Source organism: Maniola jurtina, chromosome 12 (genome assembly GCF_905333055.1).
Source record: "Maniola jurtina chromosome 12, ilManJurt1.1, whole genome shotgun sequence".
NCBI lineage: Eukaryota > Metazoa > Arthropoda > Insecta > Lepidoptera > Nymphalidae > Maniola > Maniola jurtina.
In genome coordinates, this window is record NC_060040.1 from 9,813,558 (window position 1) to 9,833,753 (window position 20,196).

The following is a 20,196-nucleotide window of genomic DNA, read 5'->3' on the forward strand; positions in this document are numbered from 1 at the left end:
CTTAGTATACAACTAGCTCTTTTAAATTATAACTAACTTATAACTTTAGTTCTACGATTTATTTTACACCAAATCCGATTTAAAATATTGAATTATAAAATACTATGATACCCGCGACTTCGTCCGCGTGGATTTAGGTTTTTAAGGATCCCGTTGGAACTGTTTGATTTCCAGGATAAAAAGTTGCCTATGTCAATAACAGGGACGCGAGCTACCTCAGTACCAAATTTCATACAAATAGATCAAGCGGATGAGTATTAAGGAATCCCGCGGAAACTGTTTGTTTTTCCGGGATAAAAAGTAGCCTATGTGCTTCCCTGGAATGTATCCTAAGTCTGTACATTTCGTCAAAATCGGTTCAGCAGTTGAGCCGTGAAAGCGTAGCAGACAGACAGACAGACACACTTTCGCATTTATAATATTAAGTATGGATTTAATATATTGTATGGATTAATTATATTATTCATGCTAGACTGGCCCGGGTCTTTGCCACGTCCAAGCGCAATTATAAATTACTGTATTCACGATAATTGTTTAAAAATAAATCATGCTTAAGGCTAATGCAAGAATAAAATTATTATTATCTATGGTAGTTTCCAATCATTTCTTATCCCACTACTCATATTATAAATGCGAAATTGTATTTGTTAGTTAGTTTGTCCTTCAATTACGCTGCAACGGAACAATCAATGGATCAACGTGATTTTTGCATGGACATAGGCAGATACTTAGTTAAAGACGTGGAAAGTGACACAGGCTACTTTTATCCCAGAAAATCAAATCTAAATCCACACGTACGAAGTCGCGGGCATCAGCAAGTAGTAAAACAACATAAATAAAAGGGATACATAAATTTTTTAAAGACGGTTAAAATATAACAACACTTAATCTTATATAGGAAATAATTAGGTAATAATATAATCTTAAATAGGTACACTTTGTTATTAAATTACGGTGTAAAATAACTAAACCCTTTTAACCATTTTTTTCTAGAAGTCCTAGAATTGTAGTCCTTCATTTAGAGAAGTTTTCTATTCGATATAATTTGCCTATATTTATTTATGTCACATGATACCTATAATCTTAACATTTTTATTTGACTGATCATAAAAAAAAATTACAGGCCCTGAAAATCGGGAGGCTATGTAATATCATAAAAAGAAAAAGTGTACCTACTCTAAATAATCACACATTTAATCCATTTATTTACAGTTTAAAATATACTTGCATTTTTCATGAATAGAAAAACAGCATTTGTTCCAAGATAATTGGTAAAGAATAGCCGTTTGATTTTCATGGACTACCTAGGTACTTATAATCTATTAACAATTTATATACATTTTCTTTAAAATTCAGAGTTTTTTTTACATATTTCTCTGCATGTGAGAGTTTTTGACTACCCTATTGGTAAATTGGCAATTAAAATAAATAAAAAATCTATAGAGTAATAATTTTTGAGCGTCCGCCATCCAGTTTACAATAAGCCAAGAAACATTCATTTGTCACACTCACAATAATTTTAATTCGACCAAAAAAGAATACTTTTATGCATACTGCAAGCCAAAAGTTTTGTATTTGGCCACCGAAAACTTCAAAATTATATTTAGCACAACGCACCTATGTAATAATCCGCCAAATAATTAGACTAATTTACTCTATGGATTTATTGACGACGAATATAAAATTGTACTCTTAATAGCATCTTCCCCAGCCTTCTCCGTTCTCGGCGATAGCTTTAAGCAGATTTCATGCTTGTATACTACGAAATACATAGAACATCAAAAACACTTGTATTCTAAATTAACGGTCCGTGTCTGTACAAGAATATCGACGCCCTTGGGCCTGTGAACATATCGACATACACGACCCTATTCAAGATGGGGCGTATAGTCCAATTGCAGTACGGATATGGCGTGTACACCAAACAATTCGTATAATACCGGACGCTGTACGTCCTGTTGTAGTGTCAGTATTCCGGCAACCGCCCCTGTTCGGGCGAATCCGTTTGGCACTAAGCGACCTGGTACGACAATTTGTCATCAGCGCAAACCTTAGCAGTAAGCAAGCCTGGATTTCTCTCACTAAAGCTGCAAACAAAAATGAAGCTAATATGAAAAGCAAGAAGTATAAATATTGCTGGAGTGTATATGGCAATCCAACCCATCCAAATAGAGATTTTTCAAAATCTCTATTTAAAAAAAAAGGATGAACAGGAACTAAACGGACGAAGTCAAGTCACAAGTGATGATAGTTACAAAAATCGGAAAGAAGGTACAAGGTTTTCTTGCATCATGATTGATGATCAATTATTGCAGTCTCATTACTGAGCACGGGTCCCTTTCGGAATGAGAAAGGTTTAGGCCATAATCAACCACGCTCACCATCAAGCCAGCGCGAGCGTAGCAGATTATGGCCTAATTATGGATAATAGTGGCGCATTGGCAGACTTCACACACCTTTGAAAACATGGAAATTCTCAGGCAAGCAGGTTTCCTCACAATATTTTACTTCACCGTTAAAGTAAATGATACATATTACTCAAAATGTACATAACTCCGAAAAACTAGACGTTCGTGCCCAGGATCGAACCCCCGACCTCCGATTAGGAGGCGGATATCTTACGCACTAGGCTATCACTGCTTAGATGATCTAATGAGAATGTTTAAAAGTATACTCACGTTAAACCCCTTTCTGCTAGTCTCTTCTTGACAGCTGGTTTGATCCTAGGCCGACCGCTACTGTGAAGACCCCTGCCGGTAATGAAGAACAGCGTATGGAACTTGACACTGTTCCTATCCTGCAGTTCTCTCAACTTCTGTATGTGCGTATCGATGAACAGATCCACGGACTCCTTAGCTTCGCCTACCCTCAGGTAGTGGAGGTCTATTGTTGCGTTGTCAGACGCGTTGGCTGCGTGAACCTTTTAAAATGGAGATGATAAATAATTAAGGAGAACCAGAGTAGCTTTAGTTTTAAGCTTACGTAATTAATTATCACTACTACATCTTACAAATCTAACAAATCTGACTAGTAAAAGGTGTACAATAGTACCTACTTTGAATAAATGATTTTGAGTATGAGTTTGAGTAACTTTCCAACAGTGCGTGTTGGCAGTGATGACATATGAACCGAGACATAGTCGCTAACTATGGGTCTCATAAGAAAGCTCACTCAGCAAACAATGGGGAGAGCTATGCTTGGAGTTACTCTATGTGATCAAATCAGAAATGAGGAGATCCGTAGTAGAACCAGAGTAGCCGACATAGCTCAGCGGGTTCCGAAGTCGCATGAACAGGGTACATGTTTGAAAAACCGATCGATGTTAGGGCCCCAAGGTGCTAGAATGGCGACCTCGCACGGGAAAGCTCAGCGTTGAAGGACCTCTCACTAGGTGGACAGACAACATCGGACGAGTAAGAGGGAGCCGCTAGATTCAGGCGGCGCAAGACCGTGGCGTGTGAGTCTCTATAAGAAACTTATGTCCAGCAGTGGAGGTCTATCGGTGATGATGATAATGATATAACTTACTTGCATAAGTGTGGCAGCTGCCATGCTATTGGCCAATTCATATTTTTCCTTATGATAAGCAGCAATCCCATTGTAATAGGTGGCGACTTGTGTAATACCCCGCCTTATGTATTCTTCAGCTTTCTGGTAATTCCTGAAAATAAATAATAAAGATTAAATCTAAATATATAAAAGGAAAATACATTATAATAAGCTGTGATAGCCTACTGGTTAAGGCGGTCTCAGGCACGCACCTCTAACTTTTCGGAGTTTTAAGTAATTAAATTTCACTTGCTTTAACTGTGAACGAAAACATCGTGAGGAAACCTGCATGCCTGACAGTTCTCCATAATGTTCTCAAAGGTGTGGGAGGTCTGCCAATTCGCACTTGGCCAACATAGCAGACTATGGTCAGAACCCTTCTCACTCCGAGAAGAGACCTGTGCTCTGTAGTGAGCCGGCGATGGGTTGATCATGATGATGATATAAAAGGAAAAGGTGACTGACTGACTGATCTATCAACGCACTGCTCACTGCTCAGATAGTGTGGACACTATAGTACGCGACAGGTTGAAATATGGCAATCGGGATGGGGATGTCCCGCACACCAACAAAGCCTCACGCTAACCGGGTGTGAGATAGCATGAGTGATTCGTGGGTGTGCGGGACGTCTCCCGCTTCATCATACCCCGATTGCCATCTCGACCTATCGCGTACCATACATACACATACCGCAAAACAGATTAAAAATCGCCTTCTGCGCAAGTATATGATCTTTATGTGAAATATACATACATGTTTCTCGACTGCAAGTGTTTTTCAGCCTCATCACGGTACCGCTGCACGACCGACATGTCCACCTGCTCGATCTTCGGCAGCAGCGGCCATTCCACCTCCGATAAAGTCTACAATACGACGCAGAAAATACATCAATATATGAATATACAAACAATACATCGGTTCAGACTTTAGTAATACCACTTTTATGAGTTACGCCGATGTACCTGCGCAGAAATCTTATTTTTGAATGGCGCGATAATATCTCAGCTAATCATAGCGCGCGTCCGTCCGCTATTGGCTATTGCCTATAAATCATGTTTTGTACGTGCTATATATGAGCGAGATAGCACGACTTTATGTTGTTCTTGTGTCTAAAATCTTAGTGATTAGCAATAAGGTATGTATTTTATTGATGTATATTCTGCTATGCGACGAATTCTGGCGATGCGACTTATAAAAATCTTCATAATATTAGAATGTATGATAAAATAACAAATTAATGAGACCTTCTTCTCCTCTTCGAGCAACTTCTCTTGCCTCTCCATTTCTTTCTCCATAACGAATTTACTGATGCCATTCTTTCTTTCAAGGATTTCGGACTTTCCTGTAGATATCAATAGACCCTGAAAATTTTAAAAAAATTGGTACTATAAATTATCTTATTAGGTTTTATTAACAACATGTTTGATGATCTATGAACTTTGCTAATATATTACATATTACTCTTATAGTCTGTTTTGAAATGTCTTAATAGAAAACTACTTACCTCGACAGTTTCTTGAAAATTATTATCATGAGCCATAAGCAGTTCAGACAAGATATCTTTGGATACTTCAGGGAATAAGTTATACAACTTATCTCTTGTAAGCTTAGCAGCTAAATCATCTGGCATAGTGTTACGCCACTCGGCTACATCTTTATGGTATAATGATAGAGCAAAATCCATATCCATTATCTCCTTGAAATCGGGCACTTCGGGCTCTTTTCCTGATCGTAACAATTCTGCTTCTTTCATTGCTAATTGCCTGTAAAATACCACAATTACAGCTATTTGCATTTACATCACATCTCACATCTTCAAAGTACAAATGTCAAAATATTATCATTTGTTTATTGTTAAACAAATACATTATTAGAAACGTTAAATTCTTGTCATTTTTTTTTTAATCCTTGTGCCTTAACCATTCGAACGTAGCTTGCTTCTGATAAACAAAGACAAAACTTCTGATATTATTAAGTATGTATCTTTAAGTCTCAGCCATTGGAAGGGTTTATAATTCACATTATTGCTGAATGAAATTTTCGTTTTTAATAAACAAAGGTCCATATTGTTTCAAAAGTTTGTAGAAAAAATTAAAATTACCTAGCAAACTCTTCATCCTGTTGAACCATAATTTCAGATTGTTTAGCATCTTCTTCAAGCTGGTTCATGAGCGACTCCATCCACAATGCATTGATTTCATTCAAAAGAGATACCGGCATATTTACTTTAGGTATCACACTGGCAGGGTAATCCATGTTACGACGTCCAAACATTTCATCCAGTTGGGCTATAAATTCTCTACCCAAATTAACATTTACAGTTTTTTCAATTTCATCTGAGGCAGATGAATCTTCATCACACATTTCTGTGTTAACATTTTCAACTTTTGAAGTGCTTGGTGTGCTATGACATGGAGAATGCTGTACATTAGGTGAGGTACTTGTAAAATCACTTCCTGTTATATACCTATCCAGTGCTGATATCAGTGTTGTGTTACTTTCGTCTCCATTTGCATTTTCCACTTCCTCATTATAACATTCACCTCTGCGAAATTTTCTAATTTTTAAGCAATGTTCTGAGTAATGATTGTCTGATATGACTACATTCTGCTCTATTTGTCGTTTTAATTGCATGGAATTTTCAGAAACGGAGTTTCCTTTTTTGCCTTTTAATCTTGATGATGAAGGAGCATTATCAATAGGATTTACATTCTCCTCAATTATAGGTGGCGACGATGAATTTGGTATTATATCATATGCCGACAAACATTGGCACAGATCTACGTTATCAATTTGTGCGTCAATCTCAGTATCTGAGCAATCATCATTATTAACAATATCTAATTGATTGCTGGCTACACCATCGAGGACAATTTCTACAGCCCAGTTAACATCGCCACAGCAATTGTCAAAGATATCCCTCAAGTCAGATCTGGCTATATTTTTGAAAAGTTTTCTAAATGCAGCAAAATGCTGCTCTTCATTTTGACATCTAAAAGTATCAGTTAATATTTCATTATTTGTGGAAGTACTTTTATCAAGCATCCACTTTTCTGGCATTTTCTTATCTACTGCAATATGATATTCATTGATATTTCTAGGAACACCGATAATAACTTTCAGAGGATTTTTTGAAGTGGACATGTCTGTATCGCCGTATTCTATACAAGTACTGCTTGTTTTTTTCTCTACGACAGGCATAGAAGTTTCCACCTGCGTGCTACTTTCTCCCCAAGATGGTAAAAACATTGAACATTTGCTCCAATCTTGACACACTTCATTGGAAGTTAGAAACTTTTCAGTTGTAGCAGCATTTGTCATCTTATTTTCTCTCTGCGGTTTCGAATTAATAACAGAATCAGAGTTTGCGCTATCTTGACTTTTTTGTTGAGAATTATCATCCCAGCCATCTCCATCATCCCACTCTTTCTCCACTTTCTCCATTTCTTCTAAACATTTCTCAATTTCAGCTAATTTTTCCAAATTAATAGATGAATGTGCCAATTTTTCAGAGTGGTCTACAGTGTCACTAGAAACTTCAGCAGCAGGGGCTGTCGTTTCTGTCAAACAACTTTGTGTATTTTCATGATCGCTTTTCTGTATTTCATTCAATGAAATGGTTTCATTACATACACTTTCAATGGGTTCTAAATTTACAGACTCTTCTGATAATTTTGATGAAAATGGTGGAATTTTTCTTAAAACAGGTGGAGTATTATTAGGTGAATATTGTAATTTAAATTGATGCATTAAATAGTCACCAGTTATGCCACCCTGGAAAGAATCCAACTTTCTTCGAAGAGCGACCAAAGGCACATTATGAGAGTTTCTTTTGAATAGTTGATAAGCATTTCTTGCCCATGGTGTATTTGGCTCTACAACTTCAATAATATATCCATTACTAACTCCTTGCACCACATAGTACTCCATTTCCCAAATTTCAATATTGGTGTTATCTATAATTACAGGACTAAGTCCTTCTGTCATGGCTTTTCTAGCTCTGTTTTTATTCCATTCGTGTGCCTCTGGAATTCTCCATTTATCATACATGTATACGCCATTGCACATAAAATAATCATCTGTACTCAATATATGTGTATGGTAATGTTGCTGTGTTGTGTAGTAAATTGCATCAATAATCTTTTTAGCTAGATAAGTTTTTCCACTTCCTGGTAAACCTCGCATAATGATCAATGTGCATGCACCATTTTCATGATGTAACAAAATCTTTTTCAGCTGCGGAGTCCAAAAATTTTGTGACTTATCTGAAGTGCCAGGCGACTTTCTAACCTGATGTACTGGCGGTTTTGTTGGCCGAGAAGCGCTAGCATATGAAAAGGCAGGTAGCATGCACGCGGCAACTTCAGGGGTTGTTTCATTATTTATGGCTGATCCAGTATTATATGTATCTGTTTGGTTAGCTTGTGTTACTTTTTGCTCTACAGTCCAAAAATTTTGTGACTTATCTGGAGTGCCAGGTGATTTTGTAGCCTGATGTGCTGGCGGTTTTGTTGGCAGAGAAGCGCCAGCGTATGAAAAGGCAGGTAGCATGCATGCAGCAACTTCAGGGGCTGTTTCATTATTTATATCTGAACCAGTATTATATGTATTTATTTGCTTAGCTTCTGTTACTTCTTGCTCTAAGGCAGTTGAACTTATATCAGGCTGTGCATTTGTTACTGCATCATTATTTTCGTCCATTACAATATTCATTATAGCATTTGCAGATTCTTCAACTGTTGACAAAAAAATAGGTAATAGTATAAAATAAAAGATTAAAGAAAGTGTAAATAAGAAATCGTAATACACAGAAAAAGTAGTAGATAGCAATGAAGTGATTTTTGGATTTATTGTTCTTATTGGTTTAAACAAAATTAACAATTACTTAAAAAATATGCAGAATCTTGGACCCCTGAATATTTTTAATAATATGTCCTATGAATGAATGAATGAATTACTTTAACACATTTTACATTATAAATCATCTGCACTGATAATATGCACTCTATGTACAGGATCATAGCTTTCGCATTTGCTTGTTCCTCTTGTGAAACAAACTGTAACAAACTGGCTTAATACTGTGTCAGTTGGTGTAATTTGTTACCAATTGCGACTTACATATTTACCTAAATGTGGCAAAAAGAAAACAAATAAACAGTTTGGATTTTTTTTCTGGACCTCGATAAATTTTTTTTTTACAGTATTTGGAGCCACTTAAAATTACTTGCCCACCCCTGCTGTAGACTAATAATAATTTGTAGCAAATGCAAAGGAAATTGTTAAAAAGTTAGAGTCTACACTACCTAGCCTTCTTCATAATGGTCAAAATGGACAAAAAAGGTCATGTGTGAGTCAGACTAGCACACAAAGAGTTCCATACCTAAGCATCACTGTACAAGAAAATATAACTTTATTTTAATTTTTTTTCCTTCACTTGTCTGATAGCTGATAGACATCTGCCAAATATTTTTATGATTCTACAGTAATGGGAAGCCCATTTTGATTCCCTTGATGAGTCTTGACAACCACTACAGCCAACGAAGTAATCCTATAAGGGTTCTTTTTTCCTTTTGAGGTATTTTTTAAAGGAACCAAAACATTTTGTGTTTAAAACAACTTTTTTTATTTTATATAAGCATGATTGAAGCAGTTGTTTTAAACATTTGTGTGTTGTGTGCTAGCACTGCCTGTAGTTTTGTTATTAACAATCAATCTTATCAGTTATCACTATTTATATGTCATCAGAGGAAATGCTCAGTATGAGTGCTTTCTACAGCTTCTGACATAAGAATAAACATTGTTTACTTATCAATAAATTATAATAAGATAAAAAGAATTACTTAATGCTATTCATAACAAAATTATGACATCCACATTCCACATTTTAAATAGTACCTATTTAAAGATAATCAAGTATATCTTTTACAAAATTATAACACCCTATTAGATTTAAACTTAAGTGTATGTTAGTTATGCATATAAACTATATCAAATAACATACCAAAATATGAGCTCAGTATGAGCTTATCTCAATGTAATTAGAACAAAGACTGTTGTTTTGGTTTGACTATCAACAGTTAAATAATCAATACTGTGCAGTCACCAAATAAATCAATGCAGAGTTTACATCCCGGGCAATATTATTAAAGGTTCACAATATAACCTGCAAATGAAACTGAACCTTTTATCAAGGTAGCACAAGGCTTATCTGTGCTGATAACTTTAATATACAGTGATAGCCTCGAAAAGGCGCGCACTACATGTTATGTACACAACATGTATACAAACAAACATATTGAATATGTACGTAGTTAAAATGCAGTCTGTTTTCATGTGTGAGTGTGTACAATGTACATCACAGGTGGCCATGTTTACAACTTACAAGTTATTTAGCTTGATAGTAGTGAAAAAATTTGTACTTACGGTCGCCATCAAAGTTTTCAATGATATTATACATTACATCTCTGCTTAAAACTTCACCGAATGTGTTTATCAATGTATCAATAATATTATTGTAATCTATCTGATCCTGGTATTCCATGTTGAGGCAAACTTTTCACCAAATATTTTACACGCGATCTTGTAGGTCTACTATTAGTCAATTTTAATGTCCCCTTTAGAATTTGTAAGGAATAAATAGAATATTAACGTGTTTCGGTTTATTACGAAACTCATAATTTAACCACTGTGGAAAGAGAAACGAATTCAGAACAAATGTCAAATACAAATATGACATGATTTTTGACAGTTAATTGACATTTGAACATGAACAGTGTTTTTTTTTTCTTTAAATCTGGCTTTACTCTGATAAGCCAATGTCAAGTTTGTGATATTTTCAAGTTATTGAATTTATACAAGTATGGACTCCGTCTGCGCCGGCGCCCGCCGACATACGCGCGGCGCCCCTTTGGAGCGCTTCCCAGTCAGTTCCACCACCAAAAAACACCAACTAACACAAAAACCAGCCACTCTTAACAAAAAAAAAACACTCCAAACAAGCACAGCACGCGCGCCAGCAAACGCCATCACAGACGAAGTCCATGTCAAGCTTAAAAATAATGATACCCGAACAGTGTTTCCACCTGAGTTTCTGTTTTCACACTAAAATCAATGTATAATATAGTATATATATATATATATATATATATATATCAATGTATAATTCAGTAAATTGTGTAGAATACCTTTAGAATACCGAGGCATTCTGGAGAATACTTTTAATAGCCACACGACGTATAAAGTATTTTTTCTTCTTCGTAAGAAGATCAATGTTTAGACCAGATGGCAACTCGAGGTTTGGACTTGGACTTGTGGACTTTTTATTTTCTTAAAACAATTACTGTTAGACTTATTTTCTATAAAATATTCATCCAAATAATAAAAAAATATGTTCAGAATATGCTGAAAGGGTATATTTTTAAACTGAGTACGATCACTTAACCCATTATAGCCTAGCGGTGCCATATGGCACCCAATTTCGTATGTTTAAATTGTCGGGCCCTGTCCTTGTAATAAGAGGTGAAGTCAAGTGGTTTGTTGACAATGCCATGCTAGAGGGACATAGCCATTACTCCATTTACTTTGTTTTGTCCCATAAGCTTTTTGTGACCTGCACGAGCACCTGTAAATCAGTGATGTGAAATTGCTGCCAATAATAGATGCAACATTCCAGTAAAGAGATCATATTTTTTTTATTTTGAGTAATGTAATACTTTTATGCATTTACACTTGATGCCAAACCTTTCATTGACTTGTTCATATCATAAAACTGTCGTATTTTGTTTTATTGTTTGGATTATAGCATGTTAAAAGATATGGATGCCGTACGGCACCGCTAGGTCATTATGTTGTCTTTTTATTATGTATACTAAAAATCTAATTTATGTATTTTCTTTGGTTATTCCTTATGTAATGGCTTTTTTGTTTCATTGGAGATTGTACATTACATGAGGCACTTGCTATACTAGAAGAAGACCATGAACTCAAGCCTCAATTGCTATAAATTGAAGCTCCAGACCCTATAATCCCATCTGACAAAGATGAGGGTAGTTTCATAAATAATCCCACTGGTCGGCAACTCAATGCTAGATGTGAAGTGGTGCTAGGCTCTACATCTGTCCATACCTATTTCAGTTAAAAAATACGCCACGACGTGGTGGCCGTCTATCAGCTTCAAACACCAAGCAAAAACATCTAAAAAGTACTGGCAATCGGGTCTGACAGCATATGTTATGACAGAAAAATCATTTATTGGTACCCAGCGAGTCATGTCGCAAGTGTGGGTATTACAGTATTGTCAGTCAGACTAGATTACAGTGCAATAAATGCATCGTGGGGCTCTGTGCACCCTGCAACCTACAAGCTTCCTACAAATAATATGTAATTTTATGGAAATATATATAAATGTTAATGTAATATATTGGATCTTTTAATCAATTTTGGACCTTGAACTATACAAGTGTTAATACCTTAATAATTCTTATCAAATTGTGGTAGAACATTTTGGTAACAATCAGTTATAAGAAATATATGAGACATTTGAAAAGACACGGTAGGAGCCTAGCGGTGCCATGCAGCATCCATGGTTATTTCCAGAAGTAAGACTTGCACCAAAATTCTGATGATTAGATCTGACTAATAGGGTCCATAATAACAACATATCAATGAAAAACTCAATTCTGAGAACTTAAAATAATTCAGGCTATAATGGGTTAATATATCGGATGAAATAATATCTCGATATTATATTATCGATGTCAGATGATTCGATAATATCGGGTGTATTCGATATATCAAAAGTATTATCGACATTTTGTGAAATATCGATACATATCGAGCACTCCTTGTCCAAAGCTGACAAACTACACCCCATAGAGTAGGATTATACTAAACCCCATATTTTATTGCCTATCAATTCACGTCCATGATCATTCATAATCAATTCGTGGTCTCTGTCTATGTTCTGTGTCTTATAAACACAGACCCACAGACCGGATTCGTGGTCTGTGACACAGACCAACAACCTCCGGATTCGTGGTCTGTGCCAACAACTTGTACCTATATAGATGGCGTACCTATGTCGGCGAGCGCCGGCACAGGCGGGGTCCATACTTGTATAGTTTCCCTAACTTGTTACAAATAACTACAAACTTGACATTGGCTTATCTTTGTAAAGCCAGACGAAAGAAGAAAAAAAAAAAAAAGAGAAAAACCTATATAGATTTATACCACATAAATTATAAGTAGTGATTACATACTCTTTGGTGTTTACATACTCTTTGCAAGCAGAGTAGAATGTAGGTATTTACTATTTTATGCATAGCCTATAGGCCGAAAGTTTTGTGAGCATTTTGTGAGGTTAGTTATCTCAAGCGCTAAGTTTATAAACAACGCACTGTTTGTTAACCAAGAGAATATAATCCTGAGATATAATTTATACGTTTTTGTTAAAATGGCTGATAATTTTCAAAATAAAACAATGGCTTCAGTGATGATGGATTATGAGTTTAAAATGAAAACACAAAACGAACGCTCCAAGGTCGAGGATTTGTTCGATTACGAAGGCTGTAAAGTTGGCAGAGGAACCTACGGTCATGTTTACAAAGCCAGGCGAAAGGATGGTTCGGACACTAAAGATTACGCCTTGAAACAGATCGAGGGAACTGGCCTTTCCATGTCGGCTTGTAGAGAAATAGCGGTATATCAATTAACACTTTTTGTTGACTATTTAGTTTACCTTTTCATCATCATCGTCGTCATCAACCGATAGACCTCCACTGCTGTTCATGTTTTGAGACTTCACACCCCACGGTCTTGCGCTGCCTGAATCCAGCGGCTCCCTGCAACTCGTTTGATCTCTGTCCACCTAACCAGTGAGGGGGGTCTGCAAATGCCGCGCTTTCCAGCATGAGGTCCCGGTTCTAGCACCTTACCTTTATTATTTATCTTTTACATATTGACAAAAACATTAAAGTCCAAACCAGTCCGTAAGCTGTATGCATCTATTGCAGCTGGAAAAGTGGCAAGCATCATCTGATTAGTATAGAGCTACTCTAACTCAGAAAATTAAAGAGCTCCCACAGGATTTTCAAAAAACAGAAACTTACATGGCAGGCATCTGCTATTTGCTAATAATATAATGGTGGTGTTTAAAATTGGAATAATAATAACTACAGTGAGCTCCCAGATGCTGTCACACATTAATAATTCAACAATAATAAAATAGAACTTCAAATACTTAGTTATACTATTATGAGTAATTTAATAAAATAATGGACTTTATAAACTTTACAGCTGCTTCGAGAACTAAAACACCCGAATGTCATCAACCTCATAAGAGTATTCCTTTCTCACACAGACAGAAAGGTGTGGTTGTTGTTTGACTATGCAGAACATGATTTGTGGCACATAATTAAGTTTCACAGAGCAGCAAAAGCTAATAAGAAATCTGTGATGGTACCTAAAGGCATGGTTAAAAGCTTACTGTATCAGATCTTGGATGGTATTCACTACTTGCATTCTAATTGGGTTTTACATAGAGATTTGGTGAGTTACTCAATTATTGCTAAGGTTACTTATTTTTTAACTGTTTCAATGGCTCTGGTTGAACCCTTTTGCATTTACAATAGGAGCTCTGCAAGGTATTCCACTTTCTGCCATTAAAACTGCAAATCTGTGTTTCATATTGTTTGTAAACAACACAATTTACTTTGGAATTACAACTCTTAATAGGTCAGTCTTATCTATAATTTTCTTCTATTGAATTCTCTCTTGCACTTCTTCTTAATGCATAAATTTTCCTTAGATCTTCAACCCATCCCCAGGGTCATAAGTTATGACCCTTGAAAAGTTTCTATTTTAGGGCAAATGTGAGGTACATTTGTGGTACAGTTTTTTAAGAAACTTCAAAATTGTAAAACTAACTTTATCAAGGCATACCTACTTAGTAATATGTAATTCCAAATGTGTTTGAAATTATTATATTAATAATATATAGAATACATTGATTTGTGTTTTCAAAACATTTCATGTCCCATTCTTAACTCTGTAAATGATTGATATCCTCTCACGTATAAGCCTCTCACATACTTCTTGGAACTATGGCAAAGAGGATTCTTAAATATATACATTTATTACAGAAACCAGCCAATATTCTTGTAATGGGCGAAGGGCCAGAAAGAGGCAGGGTAAAGATTGCTGACATGGGATTTGCGAGGTTATTCAATGCACCATTGAAACCACTTGCAGACTTGGATCCTGTTGTGGTCACATTTTGGTATAGAGCACCAGAATTATTGTTAGGAGCTCGACATTACACTAAAGCTATAGGTAAATAATACATTGCTCATTTTAATTGAATAGAATAGAATAGATTTTTATTCAAATAAACTTTTTACAAGTGCTTTTGAATCATCAAAATAATCTACACTGGTTCGGAATGCTGTTCCTACCGAGAAGAACCAGCAAGAAACTCTGTGAAGAATCAATGTTATCTTTTAAAAGAAAATAAAATCAATAGCACCAGAAGTGGGATATATCTGTTTATAAAAAAAATATTCTTTCTCCAATATCGATCTAAATATAGGATCTAAATATTCTTTTAAATAATAACAATTAGAAGAGATAGGGCAAGAATAGAGATAGAAAAAGCAATTATCTTACTTATATTATAAATGTAAAAGTTTGGATGTTTGTTTCCCCCTCACACATTGACTGAACCAATTTGGTTGGTAATGGAAATAGCTTATATCCTGAATTAAAGCATAGGTTACCTTTTGTCCCAGCAAATCAAAGAGTTCCCGCGGAATTTTTAAGAAACCTTTACCCACGCGGACGATGTCGCGAGTATCATAAATAAATTCATCATAAATAAATATCGTAAATAAATAAATTGATTGATTGATTGATTGATTGATCATTTAGAAGGATATATTTTATCCCAAGAAAACAAGAGTTTCCTGTATGATATTTATGAAATCGAACCAAGTAATAACTGGTTGTTTTATGAATTAAATATTAATATGATCTATTCTGTTTAACCATATAGACCTATTTTCCAGATATATGGGCAATAGGCTGTATATTTGCAGAGCTTTTAACATCAGAACCAATATTTCACTGTCGCCAAGAAGACATCAAAACAAGTAACCCATACCATCACGATCAACTGGACAGGATATTCAATGTTATGGGTTTTCCTCTGGAGAAGGATTGGGAAGACATTAGAAAAATGCCAGAGCATGCCACTTTGGTTAAAGATTTCAAGAGATCTAAGTTAGTAGACATTTGCTTGACTTTTAACCTTGCAAGCATGATAAATGCTTTAAATACCTTGATTGGTTTTCTAGTGAAAGTTTGACAAACACATTTTTGTTTGTATATTAAAAACAATCTAATATTATAAAGAAGATATTATTTTTAAAGGTATCATAATATCTGTGATTCTGTGGAAGAACATCCAATGTCTGATTATAAGTATTTTTACAGCTATGACATACTATCTGGGATTCTTTAGAGAGTTTTTGAATTCATAGAAGTTGTCAAATTAAAATTCCTATTTTTTTATGTGTGTACACAGAGGTTTCGAGGTTTTTGGACTGATTCGCAATTTTTTTTCTTTATTCTAGTTACCAAAATTGTTCACTCAGCAAATACATGGACAGACATAAAATCAAACCAGACAGCAAGGCATTCAGTCTCCTACAAAGGTTGTTACTAATGGACCCCAACAGAAGGATAACATCAGAACAAGCCATGCAAGATCCTTATTTTTCTGAGGACCCCTTACCAACTCAGGTAGACTTTTTATGATAGTAGTATCATGCTGATTTAGGTTTCTTAAAAATCCCATAGGAACTCTTAAATCTTAAAAAAAGTAGCCTATGTGTTCAGGGTATAATCTATGTCTATTCTAAGTTTCAGCCAAATCCGTCCAGTAGTTTTTGCGTGAAGGAGTAACAAACATACACACAAACTTTCGCCTTTATAATATTAGTGTGATAATAAATCATTGTTATAGTGCAGTTCAGGACAGTTAGGGAACTTGTAATAAAAAGTTAAGGCTTCAACGTCGCTGGCAATCAAATGTTACCTATATTTGAAGCTAGGTTGCCTATGAAGTACTATTTGTCTTTTATTTCACGTCACCCATTGCCTATTATTTGACATATCGTCAATTCAGGACCAAACTGAGAGTTCCCTCACTCTGGTTGTAGTCTATCCTTTTCTCTGCTATAATAAAATTATAAGAGTTAGAATTTTCGAAATCGGTTCAGTAGTTCCAGAGATGACTTCCTACAAACAAACTAACAAACTTTACCTCTTTATAATATAAGTGTAGATAGTTATCATTTATCCTAGAATACCTTTCCTTTCTTCAAGTCAGTATGCCTATTATATTTACTTACTAAGGGATGCCCGCGACTTCGCCCGCGTGGATTTCGATTTTTTTAAATCCTGTAGGAACTCTTTGATTTTCCAAGATACTAAATAGCCTATTTCTGTCCCCAGGATGTATCCCAAGTCTGTACCAAATTTCATTAAAATCGGTTCATCGGTTGGGCCGTGAAAACGTAGCAGACAGACAGACAGACACACTTTTGCATTTATAATATTAGCATGGATTTTTATTTATGTTTGTAATGTCTCAGGATGTGTTCGCCGGTTGTCCGATACCATATCCAAAGAGGGAGTTCTTGACGGACGATGATCAAGAGGACAAGAGCGATTCCAAAGCGCGACAGAACCAGCAGCAACAGCAGCCCAATGTAAGCTCACTTTGCTAATGTTCCTAACAGCTCAAAGCACATTGGCATAGTGCTGAATCGTGGAATTTGCTGAGGTGGCAAATTGCATGTGCGAGTCATCATACTTCAGCAACAACAGCAGCCGAAGCTTACTTTACTAGTGTTCCCTATGGCTCAAGACACATTGGCGTAGTGTCGAATCGTCGAATTCGCTCAAGGCGGTCAAATCGAATGTGCGAGTCATCACATTTCAGCAGCAACAACAGCCCAATGTAGGCTCACCTTACTAATGTTTCCTACTGCTCACGACCATGTGTCTTGAGCAATAGAATATAAGTAAAAATTATTGTTAAATGTTACTTTTTGTAAAGTGGAACTGCTATATGTCTTTGCCGGTTTCTTCTTAGTTGATTCCTCTTTCTGAGCTGGTGGCAGACCTTTCATTAGCGCCTTTAAAGTAGGTCTCCAATCTCCATGAGATAAATGATAATGAACTAAAAGTTTAATCATTTTTGTTTCAGACTCAACAAAATCAAGTACAAGCTAACAGTCATGATCATGCAGCCAATAACGCTAAGCGAATGAGAATGTCAGGTTTGTACTTTTAACTCCTAGTCTACAATCTCTGTACCAAGTAGATGATGACCAGAACTTGGTCCATATGGACTTAGATTTTTTAAATCCTGTGCGAACTCTTTGATTTTTCGGGACCAAAAGTAGCCTTTCCTTCTTTGAAATTCAAGCTATCACTACACCTTAAATCTGTTGAACGGATGGACCGTGAAAAGCAAACAGACAAACGGATACTTTCGCATTTATGGTATGGATGCAATTGTATGGATGGATGTCAAACTTATTTGTGCTGTCATCCAAAGTCGGTTATAAATCCAATTGCTGACTTGGTTAAACATTGCATAACCAGCACAATTGACTGATATGAACAGTTACAACTAGGTCACACGTATCTAATAAAGCAGATAATAAATTTCGCAACATTAAATTACATTTTCATATTACTTTATAGGTCCAAATCAAGGCAACAATACTGGTGGGGGCGGACAGCAAGAGTTCCATCAACAACAACAGATGATGTTCGGCGGCCAACAACAAGGTGGTGGCAATCAACAGCAAGGCAACTTTCAACAAAGGTTCTAGAAAATTCTGTGTGCAAATAAATTACAGGAGTAAATCTAGACAGGGAATATGGAAAGCAAGAGTGCCATCAGCAACAACAAATGCTCGGTGGCCAACAACAAGGCGGTGGCAATCAACAACATGGCAACTTCCAACAAAGGTTCTAGAAACTTCTTAATACAAATACTACAGGAGTAAATCTAGATAGAATATGGATAGCATGAATTCCATCAATACAGCAAATGATGTTCGGTGGACAACGACAAGGCGGTGGCAATCACTAAAGGTTCAAAGGGTTTCTATTTACAAGTAAATTGCAGTACTAAAAAGATATATAGATAGTAAAAGAAATGATATTCGGTGGCCAACAACAAGGGGATGGTAATCAGCAACAAGACAACAAAGACGCTGGTATGCAACAACAAAAGAGATTTTCAACAGAGAGATAGAGTTCTTAGATCTTGGAAGTACTCAGATTTCGATGAAATTTGTAGACATGTTATATCGGTTTTCGAATTTCATATTATATTCATCTCAATGTAGTGAATTTTTTATGATGGACATCCAAAGAAACAGACAACCTATTACAATTTAGGTCATTCTAATATATTATAGAAGATAATAGATTTTATACATGTGCAAAAAAAGCTTAGATCAGTTGACAAAAGAGTTTGGCACGTATAATAAGATAAGTAACTTTATTCAGTCATTTCTAAAAGAAATTTTCACAGTTTCTTTGTTCTAATTAATCCTTTGGGTCCTAGCCATTTTGCATCCTTTTAAAGTGCAAGTGTTATATTATAACTGTAAATATTAAATAAGGAGTAGGTTTTTTTGAAACCCAATGAATTAAACATACAATAAAAGTATTTTTAGTAAATCTTATCTAGTCTTTAATTTAATTTTTACACATTATTAAAATTAAAAATAACATATAAAATTATTCACTCAAATATATAAAAATATAGTCTTACAATTTGGACGGAATTAATCACATTTATTATTAAAAAATTCGCTTACTATCAATCGATTTTGTTCGAAGACTCACTCAAGGAAATGCAATCTTCCAGGCGGTAGAGTCACCGTAAACCCAGTCATAAAGTCTGTTTTTCCCACGAATATTTAAATATAGGCCTTATACAAAACGCATAGAATAAATAGTATTCAAAATAGAATAGAAGATGAAACAAACTCAATTTAACATCTATGTTATTCTAAAAAGGACGATATTCTTCAAAAATCTGTGGGAAAAGTGTTCGAAATTGCTTTCGCAGTCTGATGCAGTCATGCCTTCGCAGCGATTATTATCTCGTGTTTGATCGTGAGAAAAAACTCATTTTACTGTCGTAACTCGCAGATTACTTATCAAACCTTTCAGAATGTGACAGGGATTTTTGAACCTTCGAACGCATATTTCATCAAAGCTCTTACATTATCACAAAATGTCGCATATGAGCCAATAGTTAATACCTATTGCAAAACCACTACCTGGTTTCTCTTCACCAAGTTCCATCGCTTTATTTTCCCTGTTTTATTTTATTAACCCCCGACCCAAAAAGAGGGGTGTTATAAGGTTGACGTGTGTTTCTGTGTATCTGTCTGTGGCATCGTAGCGCCTAAATGAATGAACCGATTTTAATTTAGTTTTTTTTTTTGTTTGAAAGGTGGCTTGATCGAGAGTGTTCTTAGCTATAATCCAAGAAAATCGGTTCAGCCGTTTGAAAGTTATCAGCTCTTTTCTAGTTACTGTAATCTTCACTTGTCGGGG

The 20,196-nt window shown here is 35.6% G+C and overlaps 2 protein-coding genes across 3 annotated transcripts; one reads left to right on the top strand and one right to left on the bottom strand.

Annotated features, from left to right (window-relative positions):
- Positions 1 to 1,210: 1,210 nt before the first annotated feature.
- On the bottom strand, positions 1,211 to 10,272 carry LOC123870534 (NEDD4-binding protein 2). Of its 2 annotated transcripts, XM_045913882.1 has the most exons (9): positions 9,973 to 10,102; positions 9,551 to 9,712; positions 5,651 to 8,285; positions 5,054 to 5,312; positions 4,794 to 4,910; positions 4,303 to 4,412; positions 3,529 to 3,661; positions 2,679 to 2,920; positions 1,211 to 2,087 (listed from the first exon to the last, which is right to left on the bottom strand). In XM_045913882.1, exons 3-9 carry the CDS (start codon positions 8,260 to 8,262, stop codon positions 2,012 to 2,014), a joined length of 3,549 nt encoding a protein of 1,182 aa, XP_045769838.1. In that variant the 5' UTR covers positions 8,263 to 8,285; positions 9,551 to 9,712; positions 9,973 to 10,102; the 3' UTR covers positions 1,211 to 2,011. The 2 variants fall into 2 exon arrangements, with proteins under 2 accessions (XP_045769838.1, XP_045769837.1); XM_045913881.1 differs by lacking the exon at positions 9,551 to 9,712 and having other exon boundaries at positions 9,973 to 10,272.
- A 2,579-nt stretch (positions 10,273 to 12,851) lies between these two features.
- Positions 12,852 to 19,603, top strand: LOC123870535 (cyclin-dependent kinase 8). Its single transcript, XM_045913883.1, has 8 exons — positions 12,852 to 13,246; positions 13,843 to 14,094; positions 14,688 to 14,877; positions 15,609 to 15,822; positions 16,176 to 16,344; positions 17,199 to 17,315; positions 17,816 to 17,888; positions 18,319 to 19,603. The coding sequence occupies exons 1-8, from the start codon at positions 13,001 to 13,003 to the stop codon at positions 18,447 to 18,449; spliced, it is 1,392 nt and encodes a 463-aa protein (XP_045769839.1). The 5' UTR covers positions 12,852 to 13,000; the 3' UTR covers positions 18,450 to 19,603.
- The last annotated feature ends 593 nt before the right edge of the window (positions 19,604 to 20,196 follow it).